General features: G+C 42.2%; 1 protein-coding gene across 2 annotated transcripts in view; it reads right to left on the bottom strand.

Moving 5' to 3' along the window:
- Positions 1 to 12,507, bottom strand: part of CBR4 (carbonyl reductase 4) — a 69,419-nt gene that overhangs the window by 10,119 nt on the left and 46,793 nt on the right. For both annotated transcript variants that reach the window (XM_081494930.1, XM_081494940.1), the window contains 3 exons: positions 11,605 to 11,725; positions 10,843 to 10,979; positions 7,753 to 7,887 (listed from right to left, as the gene is read on the bottom strand). In XM_081494930.1, coding sequence (XP_081351056.1) covers positions 7,753 to 7,887; positions 10,843 to 10,979; positions 11,605 to 11,725 — 393 coding nt within the window. The remainder of the gene's footprint in view (positions 1 to 7,752; positions 7,888 to 10,842; positions 10,980 to 11,604; positions 11,726 to 12,507) is intronic.

Below are 12,507 nucleotides of genomic sequence, written 5' to 3' on the forward strand. Positions count from 1 at the left end.
CACACGGGACACACTCGGGGAGTCTGCTGAATGAGTTACTAGAAGTGAGGCAGACTTGCATCACGCTCAAACCGTGCAGCTTGCAGTTCACCGTGACCCAGAGCTGACTCTTCATCACCCACACTACTGCAATCCGAAAAGTGGGAAGCACATAACAGGCCCCCCCAAACCACAAATCATCTACTTTACACATTAAAGTCGGCTAACGCTAACACCCAACTGGGCTGCACGAAGCACACACACACTGACAGCGCTGTCAAGACCACAGGGCAGCTTTGGATTATCTTTTAAAAACAAGAATGCATCTATATCGAGTCACTTCTCAAATGTTGATAGATTTGCAGCTAGTGTCTGACTAACAATCAATGGGGACGCAGGCACACTGCAGAGCAGAGGCTTCTCAGGACTCTTGACAGCGCCCTGGTCCCCGCTGGTCATCAGCTCTGGGCCACACTGGGCAGAGCAGCCCAGGTCAGCCTCAGCCCCGATGAGCCCCCAGCACACCACCGCAGCACCCTTGGCAAGCGGGGACGGAGGTCCCATGGCAACCAGCAAAAGTACAGAAGGGCATTCATTGTCTTTGAAAGCTCAATAACCAAGCCTACCATCACACCAGCTCATGAGTAATATTGCAGATTTGAGTTTTAGCACCTTTTTTTTAGTCTCAACTAATCCAGGCAATATTTATAAACTAGTAATTTGTCAAAAGGCAAATAATATAAAGGTAAAAGTTATAACGTTGGAAGATCCAGACAGTTTAGAAAGACCATATTATGAAAAACACAAAAACACCTAAAGTTTGTAACGATATAGAAGGAATCACACAGAGGCTCCTTCACTCACTAAAGAAGCAACTATAGCTACAATCACTGTTAAAATATACTACTTCAGAGTCACTTTTCAAAAGAATTTCTCCCTCCTGAGTCTGGGTAAAGTATCTCTTTTCCTTCAAATTTTTCCTTGTGTTGAAATTCTAATGTGAATATGGGGTAGCTCTCTGAGGCACGATGACCCCCAGTGAAAGGCATCTTCTCCATTTTGAAAACAAACGTATGTGACCTGTGATATTAATACCTTCTCTGTACAAACATCGGCTTTCTGGAGTACAGGCCAATCTCGTTTTAAGGGGCCTTGCAGATACTGTTTTTTTTTTTTTTAACAAGTTGCAGGTTTGTGGCAACTCTGCATCAAGCAAATCTATCAGTGCCATTTTCCCAACAGCCTTTGCTCAGTTCATGGCTCTGGGTCACATCTGACTTTTCATTATTACTGTATTTGTTGTGGTGTCTGTAATCAGTGACCTCTGATGTCAGCACTACAACCTGACTTGCTGGAGGTTCAGATGATGGTTAGCATTTTTTAGCAATAAACTACTTTTTAGTTTATTTTTAACTGGAGGATAATTGCTTTACAATGTTGTGTTGGTTTCTGCCGTTTAACAACGTGAATCAGCCACAGGTACACATATAAACCGTTTCTCGTGATCCTCCGTCCCACCCATCCACCCATCTCAACTCTCCAGGTTGTCACACAGCAGTGGGCTGAGCTCTGTGTGTTATACAGAAACTTCCCATTAGCCATCTATTTTACATACTATAATACATGTTTCAAGGCTACTCTCCCAATTCATGCCCAGCTTCCCTCATATACTGTGTCCACAAGTCTATTCTTTATGTGTATGTCTCTACTGCTGCCGTGCAGATAGGTTCATTAATAGCCTTTTTCTAGATTCCATATATATATATATTAATATACAGTATTTGTTCTTCTCTTTCTGACTTACTTCACAGGCTCTAGGTTCATCCACCTCAGTTCAACTGAATAAAATTCATTCCTTTTTATGGCTAAGTAATATTCCATTGTGTAAATAGGACGGGGAGACCACTTCCCCCCCCACAAATTCATCAAAAGATCATTTGAATGCTGAGCAACTTCCACAAAACAACTTCTGAACACTGATGTAGGATACCAGGCACCCAGAAAGGCAGCCCATTCTCTTCAAAAGGAGGAAGAACAAAATATAAAAGACAAAAAGAGAGACAAAAGAGTTAGGGACGGAGACCTGTCCTGGGGAGGGATTCGTGAAGGAGGAGAAGTTTCCACACAGTAGGAAACCCTCTCACAGACGGGTCTGTGGGGAGTCTTGGAATCTCAGAAGGCAACATAACCAGGAGGAAAAAAAAAAAAAAACCCACAGAATACACACCTAACCGCAACTGCGGAAAAGAGAACTTCCCACAAAAGGCTCTATCCTAACAACCTATCATACAGCCCTCTCACAGAACAAAGAATTGAGCAAATACCAAAGATTACCAAACAGAGCTAGCCGGCCCCTCCCCGCCCAGAGGGAGCTGGAAGGCAAGGGGCTGCTACAATCTCAGCCCCAGAGCATCGTCCACCAAACCAGTGAGCAGGCTCCCAGCTGTTAACCACATTTTCCTGAGATCCTGGATGGTTGACATCTGCCAGGAGGGTCACAGCCTGTTATTAGCTCTCCAGAGGAGACATATGGCACACTTGAGACGGTGCTCTCGTGGCACAGCTGGAAAACTGAGCAGCCGGGACTGGGGAGGTAATTAAGACACACGGCCCACCTAGGACAGTGCACTCACCAAGCACCTGGTCGCCTGAGCTGCCCAGACCTGGGAAGGGCACAAAACGCACACCCGACCCACAGAGACTGAGCCAGAACTGTGTCTGAGTGTCTCCTGTGGAGGTCCGGGTCAGCAGTGGCCTGCCGCAGGGGCTCTGGGTGCAGCAGACCTGGGTATGGCCTAAGCCCTGTTGGAGGAGGTTGCCATTAACCCACCATAGAGCTGCCAGAACTTACACAGGACTGGGGAAACAGACCTTCGGAGGGCACAAACAGAACTTGTGCGCACCAGGGCCCAGGAGAAAGGAGCCGAGACCCTACAAGAGACTGACAGAGACATGCCTATGAGTGTCCAGGAGTCTCCAGTGGGGGCATAGGTAGGCAGTGGCCTGCTCCAGGGTCGGAGGCACTGAGTGCTGCAGTGCACACATGGGGCTTTGGAAGGAGGTCGCCATTATCTTCATTGCCACCACAGTTTGGCCTCAGGTCAAGCAACAGGGAGGGAACACAGCCCCGCCCATCAACAGAAAATTGGATTAAAGATTTACTGAGCATGGCCCCGCCCAACAGAACAAGACCCAGTTTCCCCCTCAGTCAGTCTTTCCCATTAGGAAGCTTCCATAAGCCTCTTATCCCTATCCATCAGAAGGCAGACAGACTGAAAACCACAATCACAGTGATCATGTGGACCACAGCCTTCTCTAGCTCAATGAAACTATGAGCCATGCCATGTAGGGCCACCCAAGACGGATGGGTCATGGTGGAGAGTTCTGACAAAACGTGGTCCACTGGAGAAAGGAATGGCGAACCACTTCAGCATTCTTGCCTTGAGAACCCCATGAACAGTATGAAAAGGCAAAAATGTATGATACTGAAAGATGAACTCCCCAGGTCGGTAGGTGCCCAATATGCTACTGGAGAAGAGTGGAGAAATAACTCCAGAAAGAATGAAGAGATGGAGCCAAAGCAAAAACAACACCCAGTTGTGGATGTGACTGGTGATGGAAGCAAGGTCCAATGCTGTGAAGAGCAATATTGTATAGGAGCCTGGAATGTTAGGTCCATGAATCAAGGCAAATTGGAAGTGGTCAAACAGGAGATGGCAAGAGTGAATGTTGACATTTTAGGGAAATCAGCGAACTAAAATGGACTGGAATGGGTGAATTTAACTCAGATGACCATTATATCTACTACTGTGGGCAAGAATCCCTTAGAAGAAATGGAGTAGCCATCATAGTCAACAAAAGAGTCCAAAATGCAGTACTTGAATGCAATCTCAAAAACAACAGAAAGATCTCTGTTTGTTTCCAAGGCAAACCATTCACTATCACAGTAATCCAAGCCTATGCCCCAACCAATAATGCTGAAGAAGCTGAAGTTGAACGGTTCTATGAAGACCTACAAGACCTTCTAGAACTAACACCCAAAAAAGATGCCCTCTTCATTATAGGAGGCTGGAATGTAAAAGGAGGAACTCAAGAGCTACCTGGAGTAACAGGCAAATTTGGCCTTGGAGTACAAAATGAAGCAAGTCAAAGGCTAACAGAGTATTGCCAAAAGAATACACTGGTCATAGCAAACACCCTCTTCCAACAACACAAGAGAAGACTCTACACATGGACATCACCAGATGGTCAATACCAAAATCATATTAATTACATTCTTTGCAGCCAAAGATGGAGAAGCTCTATACAGTCAGCAAAAAAGACCAGGAGCTGACTGTAGCTCAGATCATGAGCTCCTTATTGCCAAATTCAGACTTAAATTGAAGAAAGTAGGGAAAACCACTAGACAATTCAGGAATGACCTACATCAAATCCCTTATGATTATACAGTGGAAGTGAGAAATAAATTCAAGGGATTAGATCTGATAGACAGTGTGCCTGATGAACTATGGACGGAGGGCCATGACACTGTATATGACGGAGTGATCAAGACCATCCCCAAGAAAAAGAAATGCAAAAAGGCAAAATGGTTGTCTGAGGAGGCCTTACAAATAGCTGAAAAAAGAAGAGAAGCTAAAGGCAAAGGAGAAAAGGAAAGATATACCCATCTGAATGCAAGAGTTCCAAAGAATAGCAAGGAGAGATAAGAAAGCCTTCCTCAGTAATCAATGCAAAGAAATAGAGGAAAACAATAGAATGGGAAAGACTAGAGATCTCTTCAAGAAAATCAGAGATACCAAGGGAACATTTTATGCAAAGATGGGCACAATAAAGGACAGAAATGGTATGGACCTAACAGAAGCAGCAGATATTAAGAAGAGGTGGCAAGAATATGCAGAAGAACTATACAAAAAAGATCTTCACGACCCAGATAATCACGAAGGTGTGATCACTCACCTAGAGCCAGACATCCTGGAATGTGAAGTCAAGTGGGCCTCAGAAAGCATCACTACAAATAAAGCTAGTGGAGGGTATGGAATTCCAGTTGAGCTATTTCAAATCCTAAAAGATGATGCTGTTAAAGTGCTGCACTCAATATGCCAGCAAATCTAAAAACTCACCAGTGGCCACAGGATTGGAAAATGTCAGTTTTCATTCCAATCTCAAAGAAAGGCAATGCCAAAGAATGTTCAAACCACCGCACAATTGCACTCATCTTACATGCTAGCAAAGTAATGCTAAAAATTCTCCAAGTCAAGCTTCAACAGTACGTGAACCGTGAACTTCCAGATGTTCAAGCTGGATTTAGAAAAGGCAGAAGAACCAAAGATCAAATTGCCAACATCCACTGGATCATCGAAAAAGCAAGAGTTCCAGAAAAACATCTACTTCTACTTTATTGACTATGCCAAAGCCTTTGACTGTGTGGATCACAACAAAGTATGGAACATTCTTAAAGAGACAGGAATACCAGACCACCTGACCTGCCTCTTGAGAAATCGGTATGCAGGTCAAGAAGCAACAGTTAGAACTGGATATGGAACAACAGACTGGTTCCAAAACAGGAAAGGAGTACATCAAGGCTGTATACTGTCACCCTGCTTATTTAACTTATATACAGAGTACATCATACAAAATGCTGGGCTGGATGAGGCACAAGCTGGAATCAAGATTGCCAGGAGAAATATCAATAACCTCAGACATGCAGATGACACCACCCTTATGACAGAAAGTAAAGAACTAAAGAGCCTCTTGATGAAAGTGAAAGAGGAGAGTGAAAAATTTGCCTTAAAACTCAATATTCAGAAAACTAAGATCATGGCATCCGGTCCCATCACTTCAGGGCAAATAGATGGGGAAACAATGGAAACAATGACGGATTTGATTTTTTTGGGCTCCAAAGCCACTGCAGATGGTGACTGTAGCCATGAAATTAAAAACGCTTGCTTCTTGGAAGAAAAGCTATGACCAACCTAGACAACATATTGAAAAACAGAGACATTACTTTACCATCAAAGGTCTGTCTAGTCAAAGCTATAGTTTTTCCAGTAGTCATGTATAGATGTGAGAGTTGGACTATAAAGAAAGCTGATCGCCAAAGAACTGATGCTTTTGAACTGTGGTATTGGAGAAGACTCGAGAGTCCCTTGGACAGCAAGGAGATCCAACCAGTCCATCCTAAAGGAAATCAGTCCTGAATATTCATTGGAAGAACTGATGCTGAAGCTGAAACTCCAATACTTCAGCCATCTGATGCAAAACACTGACTCACTGGAAAAGACCCTGATGCTGGAAAAGATTGAAGGTGGGAGAACGGGACAAGAGAGCAGGAAGTGGTTGGATGGCATCACCAATGTGATGGACATGAGTTTAAGTAGGCTCCGGGAGTTGGTGATGGACAGGGAAGCCTGGCATGCTACAGTCCATGGGGTCACAAAGAGTCGGACATGACTGAGTGACTGAATGATATGTACCTCAGCTTCTTTATCCATTCAGCTGTTAATTGACACCTAGGTTGCTTCCATGTCCTAGCTACTATAAACAGTGCTACAGTGAACACTGGGGTACATGTGTCTTATGTGGCGCATATTTTCATGTGTTTATTGCTCATCTGGATGTCTTCTTTTCAGAAATGTCTGTTTAGGTCTTCTGCCCATTTTTTGATTGGGTTGTTTGTTTTTCCCATATTGAGCTGCTTGAGCTGCTTATACATTTTTGAGATCAATTCTTTGTCAGTTGTTTGTTTGCAATTATTTTCTCCCATTCTGAGGGTTGCCTTTCCATCTTATTTATAGTGTCTTTTGCTGTGCAAAAGCTTTTAAGTTTAATTGGTCTCATTTGCTTTTTTCTTTTAATTTCTATTACTTTAGGAGATGGGTCAAAGAGGATCTTGTGATATTTTTAAATTAAGGTATGAACATTGGTTTTTTAGATACAGTGTTACTGCACATTTAATAGACTACAGTATAGTATAAACATAATTTTTATATGCACTGAGAAACAAGGTTTGCTGATTGCTTTACTGTGATACGCGCTCTACTGCAGTGTCTGGAACCAACCCCACAGAGTCTCTGAGGTTATCAGTAAGTCAGTTACTGCAGGCAATTATGTCATGAAATATGCAAAGGACATCACCAAGGCAGCCTTGTTGGATTACCTTCTCTGATTCGTACTGTTATGAAAAGCACATCGTATGATAGTGCTATTCAGATATTTTAAATATAAAGATGTGTTATTTCTTTAATCTAGATGCAGGGACTATATTAGGTAATGGATGCATTGTTTGAAATGTTCTGCTTTGACAAACTGACAACGCCTAAATTAGCAAACACTGTATCCCAGTGAGCAGCAAATCGATAACACATCCCCAAAGAGGAGAAAGACAATTAAAATGCAAACAGTTCTGCAAAGGGACACAACTCGGGCCCGCTCAACTGCAGGATATATGTCACCAATACACCTCACCCCACTTACTTGATTCGTACATTCAGTTCTTGAGAGTTCTTAAGTTATACCTGACTTTTAAATGGGGAGCTTCTCTTGCGTCCAGCACAGATGCAGCACACCTGGCACAAGTCTCAGCCCCTCAGCCCCATCAGACAGAGTTCAAACCCCACCACCACCCTGCTCCATGTTCCTTGTGGGGTCCCTGCTCCTGTCCCCAGACCTCTGAGAAGTGCGTGGTATACTTACTGACACAAGATCGGTCTTTGCTATTATTTTATAAAACCATAGATTCACATAAATTAAAAGAAAAAAGAAGTGTCCACTGACCTGGTGCAACTACATTCACTCTAATTTTCTTTTTTGCTACTTCTTTGGCAAGAGCACGTGAAAATCCGACTAATCCTCCTTTACTGGCACTGTACACAGACTGGCCAGAATTGCCTTTTAAACCAATAACACTTCCTAGAAAAAGAAATGAGAGTAAACTCAAACCATATTCATAGAGTTATCATTCTGCACATTCAGAGAGTCTATAGTAAATCAACAAGGTACAAACCCTTACCCCGTCCTTTGCTAAAATGAGGAATTCTAACCATTGTCATTTGAATAGCAAGACTTACAGGCTGAGTCTGCTCAGACACAGGAGCCAAAAGAAGCTCAGGTAGAACCTGGAGGACTAGACAGGGGCTGAGAACTGATCCACTAAATGACAGGCACCCACGCTCATCTCTGAGGAGGTGGAGCATGATAAAAAGTCTACAGAGTTTATAAAGGCTTCCAGGAAGAAGACGTTAAAACCAGAACAGACAAGCCGGGTAAAGACTGATTTTATGACCTACAACACAGGCATAAAGTTTTTATTTCCAGCTAAAAAACAGTTCATTCGAAGCTAAATTTTACTAAATTTCAACTACTGTTGATTAAATTAGCAAAGCTTCTATTGTAAACTTTTTGTAAAATTGTAATTTAGTTACCTTCAGAGATGTAGCAACTTGTACTGCCTAATATAAAGATTCTTGGATGGCTCAATTATATGAATACGAAAGAATAATTTATAACTCAAGTATCAACTGTATGCAAATAAATTCTTGTAGAACAGAAATTGGGGAAGTCATTTTCTGGATCGATGACCTGTATACGTAATGTAGGGTAAGGGAGTTAGAGAAGGTGAGATTCAAAAAAATAACAAGACCGGCACTTTACAGGAACAGGTCACCTTTAACGAGGCGAGAAGGGGCAGCAGTCCGATTAGTGAGCTGCTGCACTAACCCAAGAAGAGTAAGTATACATAGGCATATATGTGGAAAGCTACTGTCTTAAGGGGACCTGTTCTTCTCCAAGGTTGTTCGGAGTAATTAACTCTTAAAGGGCTGGGGCAAGGAATTCTGGAGATCGGGCCAGAGGCTGGACCGGCTGGGAGCTAGAGCTGGGCTGGGCGTCTTGCTAAGTCGCTTCAGTCGTGTCCGACTCTGTGTGACCCCATGGACGGCAGCTCATCAGGCTCCGCCGTCCCTAGGATTCTCCAGGCAAGAATACTGGAGTGGGTTGCCATTTCCTTCTCTAGTGCATGAAAGGGAAAAGTGAAAGTGAAGTCCCTCAGTGTGTCCGACTCTTAGCGACCCCATGGACTGTAGCCTACCAGGCTCCTCCATCCATGGGATTTTCCAGGCAAGAGTACTGGAGTGCGGTGCCATTGGCGTAATCAACCTTAATGTCCATTTTTTTCTTCGGGTGAGAGAGTTCTTTGTTTTGCATAGAATGGTGGGAAGGACCTGGAGGGGAGTTTTAACTCCAGGCTATTTTGAGCCATGTGACTTTCCTTCATGTAATATAAAAAGTAATCAAGAACCTCACAAAATTTTTGAGAAAGTAATTTAATTTTAGAAAAAAAAAAAAAAACACTCCACATACTTCTTATGACCAGCAAGTCCAAGAATAAAATATTTATCCACATTAGGTGTTATCTGTCAGTTAATGACAAAGGAAGAGAAAGGAGGAGTGCAGAGAGAGTGAGAAAAGACACTCTGATCAGACAGAGGAAGTGCAGGTGGATGGAGAAAGGGGTTTGTGGGAGGAAGAGAAACAAGGAGAAACACAAAAAGGAAAAATACAAGAAAAAAAAAAAGAAAAATACAGACTTGGAGGCAAGGCCGAGCAGGAGGCTCGAGCAGCCAGGGTTCCAACACACACAGCTGTTCCTCGGCGAAGTGGTAACTTCTGAAGCACCAACGTCCTTTCCAGAAATTTACAGTAACCCCTTTGGTCATAAGAGTCCCCTAACTTATTTTCAATAGTCTATTTTATTGACTTACAGCACAAGTCTAAAAGTCTGCATGTAAGCAAAAGACTGATATGGGATTTTGTTTTATGTATGTCTAAAAAGGGGACATTTTAGAGTTGAACAAATCCACCCCCTTTATCAGGAGAAATGTGCATGGTAGTATACCAGCTTACAAGAATACAAATCATTATCTGGCTATGTCAGAAGGCAAAAGTCAACTCAATTACTAATCTTTTAGAAGAAAATCGACCTCTCACATTTTTAAGGGTCAATGTCCAAAATGTTCTAATTGTTACTAGCACAATATTCTTTCCTTTGGTCAATTTCAAAATGGAAGCACTCTGTATTCTGGCTTGGAAAGACACTTTCTGTATTAGAGTAGGGTCACTTACTCTAATGAGCAGCATCCCTTTTTTGTGGCCTATAAGGTATCACCACTTAAATGGGAGATGGCAGGCATGCTGTTATTCTCAAATTACCACACCAAAACAAAATTTCAAGTCACTCTGCATTTTAAAGTCTACAGGCACATACTCCACTCTGCCCTGTGGGGCAGGTGAACTGAAGCCCAGGAATTACTTAACATCCATTCTAAACACTGAAAAGGTTATTCTCTTATGAAAACCTCCTCTTAGACCTCTGTGCTGGATTTACTAGTGACCCATGCAGCCACTGCAGAAGTCATTTTTTTAGCCCTCACCAACTACAAGTTTTTCATTCCTTGATCACATTTTGAAAATTTGGTTTCATGTAAGAATCAGGATGTCCAGTTTCCCTTAAATATTCAAAATAGCTGGTCAAACTGAACCACATCTGTGCACAGCAACAACCTGCTGGATCGGAGCTATTCCACACAGCCTCTGGACACCAAAGCTGGGTGCCTTAGGTCATGTATCTCCTGGCGTGTGCTGTCAATTCCCCAGTAGCTGGTGGTGTCACTCCATAACACCTGCTTGACCACTAGAAGGATGTGAAGTGGTGATTCCTGTTTCACTTATTAATCAATTAATAAAATCCTTTTTCCATGGATAATAAAGACACATTCTAAGTTTCACAGGTAAATAAACTCCAAATAAGTTGATTGAATTTCTGTGGTGCCATGAGGTAATACTATACACGCAGAGGTGAAGACTCACCTACATTCACAATGGACCCTCTCTGCTGTTTAATCATTGTCTTCAGGGCAGCTCTACACGTCAGCATGGAGCCCAGGAGGTTAGTATGGAGCTGAGACAGCATCTCTTCAGTATTTGTCCTTACTAAGAGGTTATCCCTACCAAAAAAGCAAAATCAAACCAAAACAATCCCATGTGATTTAAAAATGGGACAAGACAAATTAAAAAGTCAAGAAATAGATAACTTTTTCTTTCTAAAAGTAGAATATAAGAAGAGCTTTGCATCTGAGTTAGAACACCTGGCGAGCCCATTTTCAACTTGATCTGTGAGAAAACATATAGTCACAACAGTGGTAACCTAAAAGGAAGTACTAATTGGGAAGAAAACAAGAGAGCCTTCTGGATTTCTGGTAAAGTTCTTCAGCTCAATACGGGTGTTGATTACAATGTTAAAACTAAACTGTACCCTTAATATGTACACTTCCCAGGCATCATATTATACCTGTACTACACACACATATAACTATTCCAATAGCACACACTTAGTTTAAAAGGGTTTTTTTCCTCTGTAATGAAATGACATTTTGACACACAAAAAAACTAAACGAAACCCTTATTATAATCTCAATATAAAACAATGAAAAGAGTGTGCAGCTTGAGAGACCAAATTTAAAATACATACCTTTTCTTCTAATTAGAAGTAAAACAATATACTAACTCATACTAATCAAAAGAAAATTAGGAGGAAAAAAAATTAGAAATGAACGTAAATTTGTGACCAACCTGTTAATTCCTGCTGCATTTACCAAAAAATTAATGTGACCTAAATTTTTCTCTATCTCTTCAAATGTATTTTGAACATCATGTTCTTTGGCAACATCACAGCTCAATGCCAAATGATCTCCTACACAAAAAAATTAAATTAGAGTTACTAATAAAGTATACCTTGGTTGTAAAAATGATTCAGTACACATTCATCAAACATCTACTATGAGCTAGTGTAGTAGTGTCAATTATTTAGTCGTGTCCCACTCAGTAGGGTCTGACTCTTTGCAATTTTTTGGGCTGTAGCCCACCAGGATCCTCTGTCCATAGAATTCTCCAGGCAAAAATACTGGAGTGGGTAGCCATTCCCTTCTCCAGGTGACCTTCCCAACCCAGGGATCCAACCCAGGTCTTCCTGCATTGCAGAGGGATTCTCCACCATTTGAGCTACCATGGAAGCCTTAGATCTGTTCTATCTAGAACTTGAGATAAAGGACAATTAAGTCCCAGAGTCCTGATCTCATGGAGTTCAGTCTAAGAAACTGGATGGAGGAAGGTGGGAAACAAGCAGAAGCAAAGTTATGCAACAGAATGTAAACCTTAAAACACTTTTTTAATCAACAAAAGTGGGGGAGCACCTTTCTCATGTTCATAACACTGTGTATGAGTTGCCTACCAATATTTACAGTTTTGACACTGACCCTATGCCACTTAATTCAGCAGTTTTCTCAGCTTTATATTCCTTTTTTGGAAACTTGAGACATTTCCAGTAGCTTAGTGGCAAAGAATCTACCTGCAATACAGGAGGCGCAAGAGACAGAGTTCAATCCCGGGGTTGGGAAGATCCCCTGGAGAAGGCAATGGCACCCCACTCCAGTACTCTTGGAGAAGGTGATAGCACCCCACTCCAGTACTCTTGGA

Source organism: Giraffa tippelskirchi, chromosome 1 (assembly GCF_054371585.1).
Source record: "Giraffa tippelskirchi isolate mGirTip1 chromosome 1, T2T-mGirTip1v1.2.pri, whole genome shotgun sequence".
NCBI classification, from domain to species: domain Eukaryota; kingdom Metazoa; phylum Chordata; class Mammalia; order Artiodactyla; family Giraffidae; genus Giraffa; species Giraffa tippelskirchi.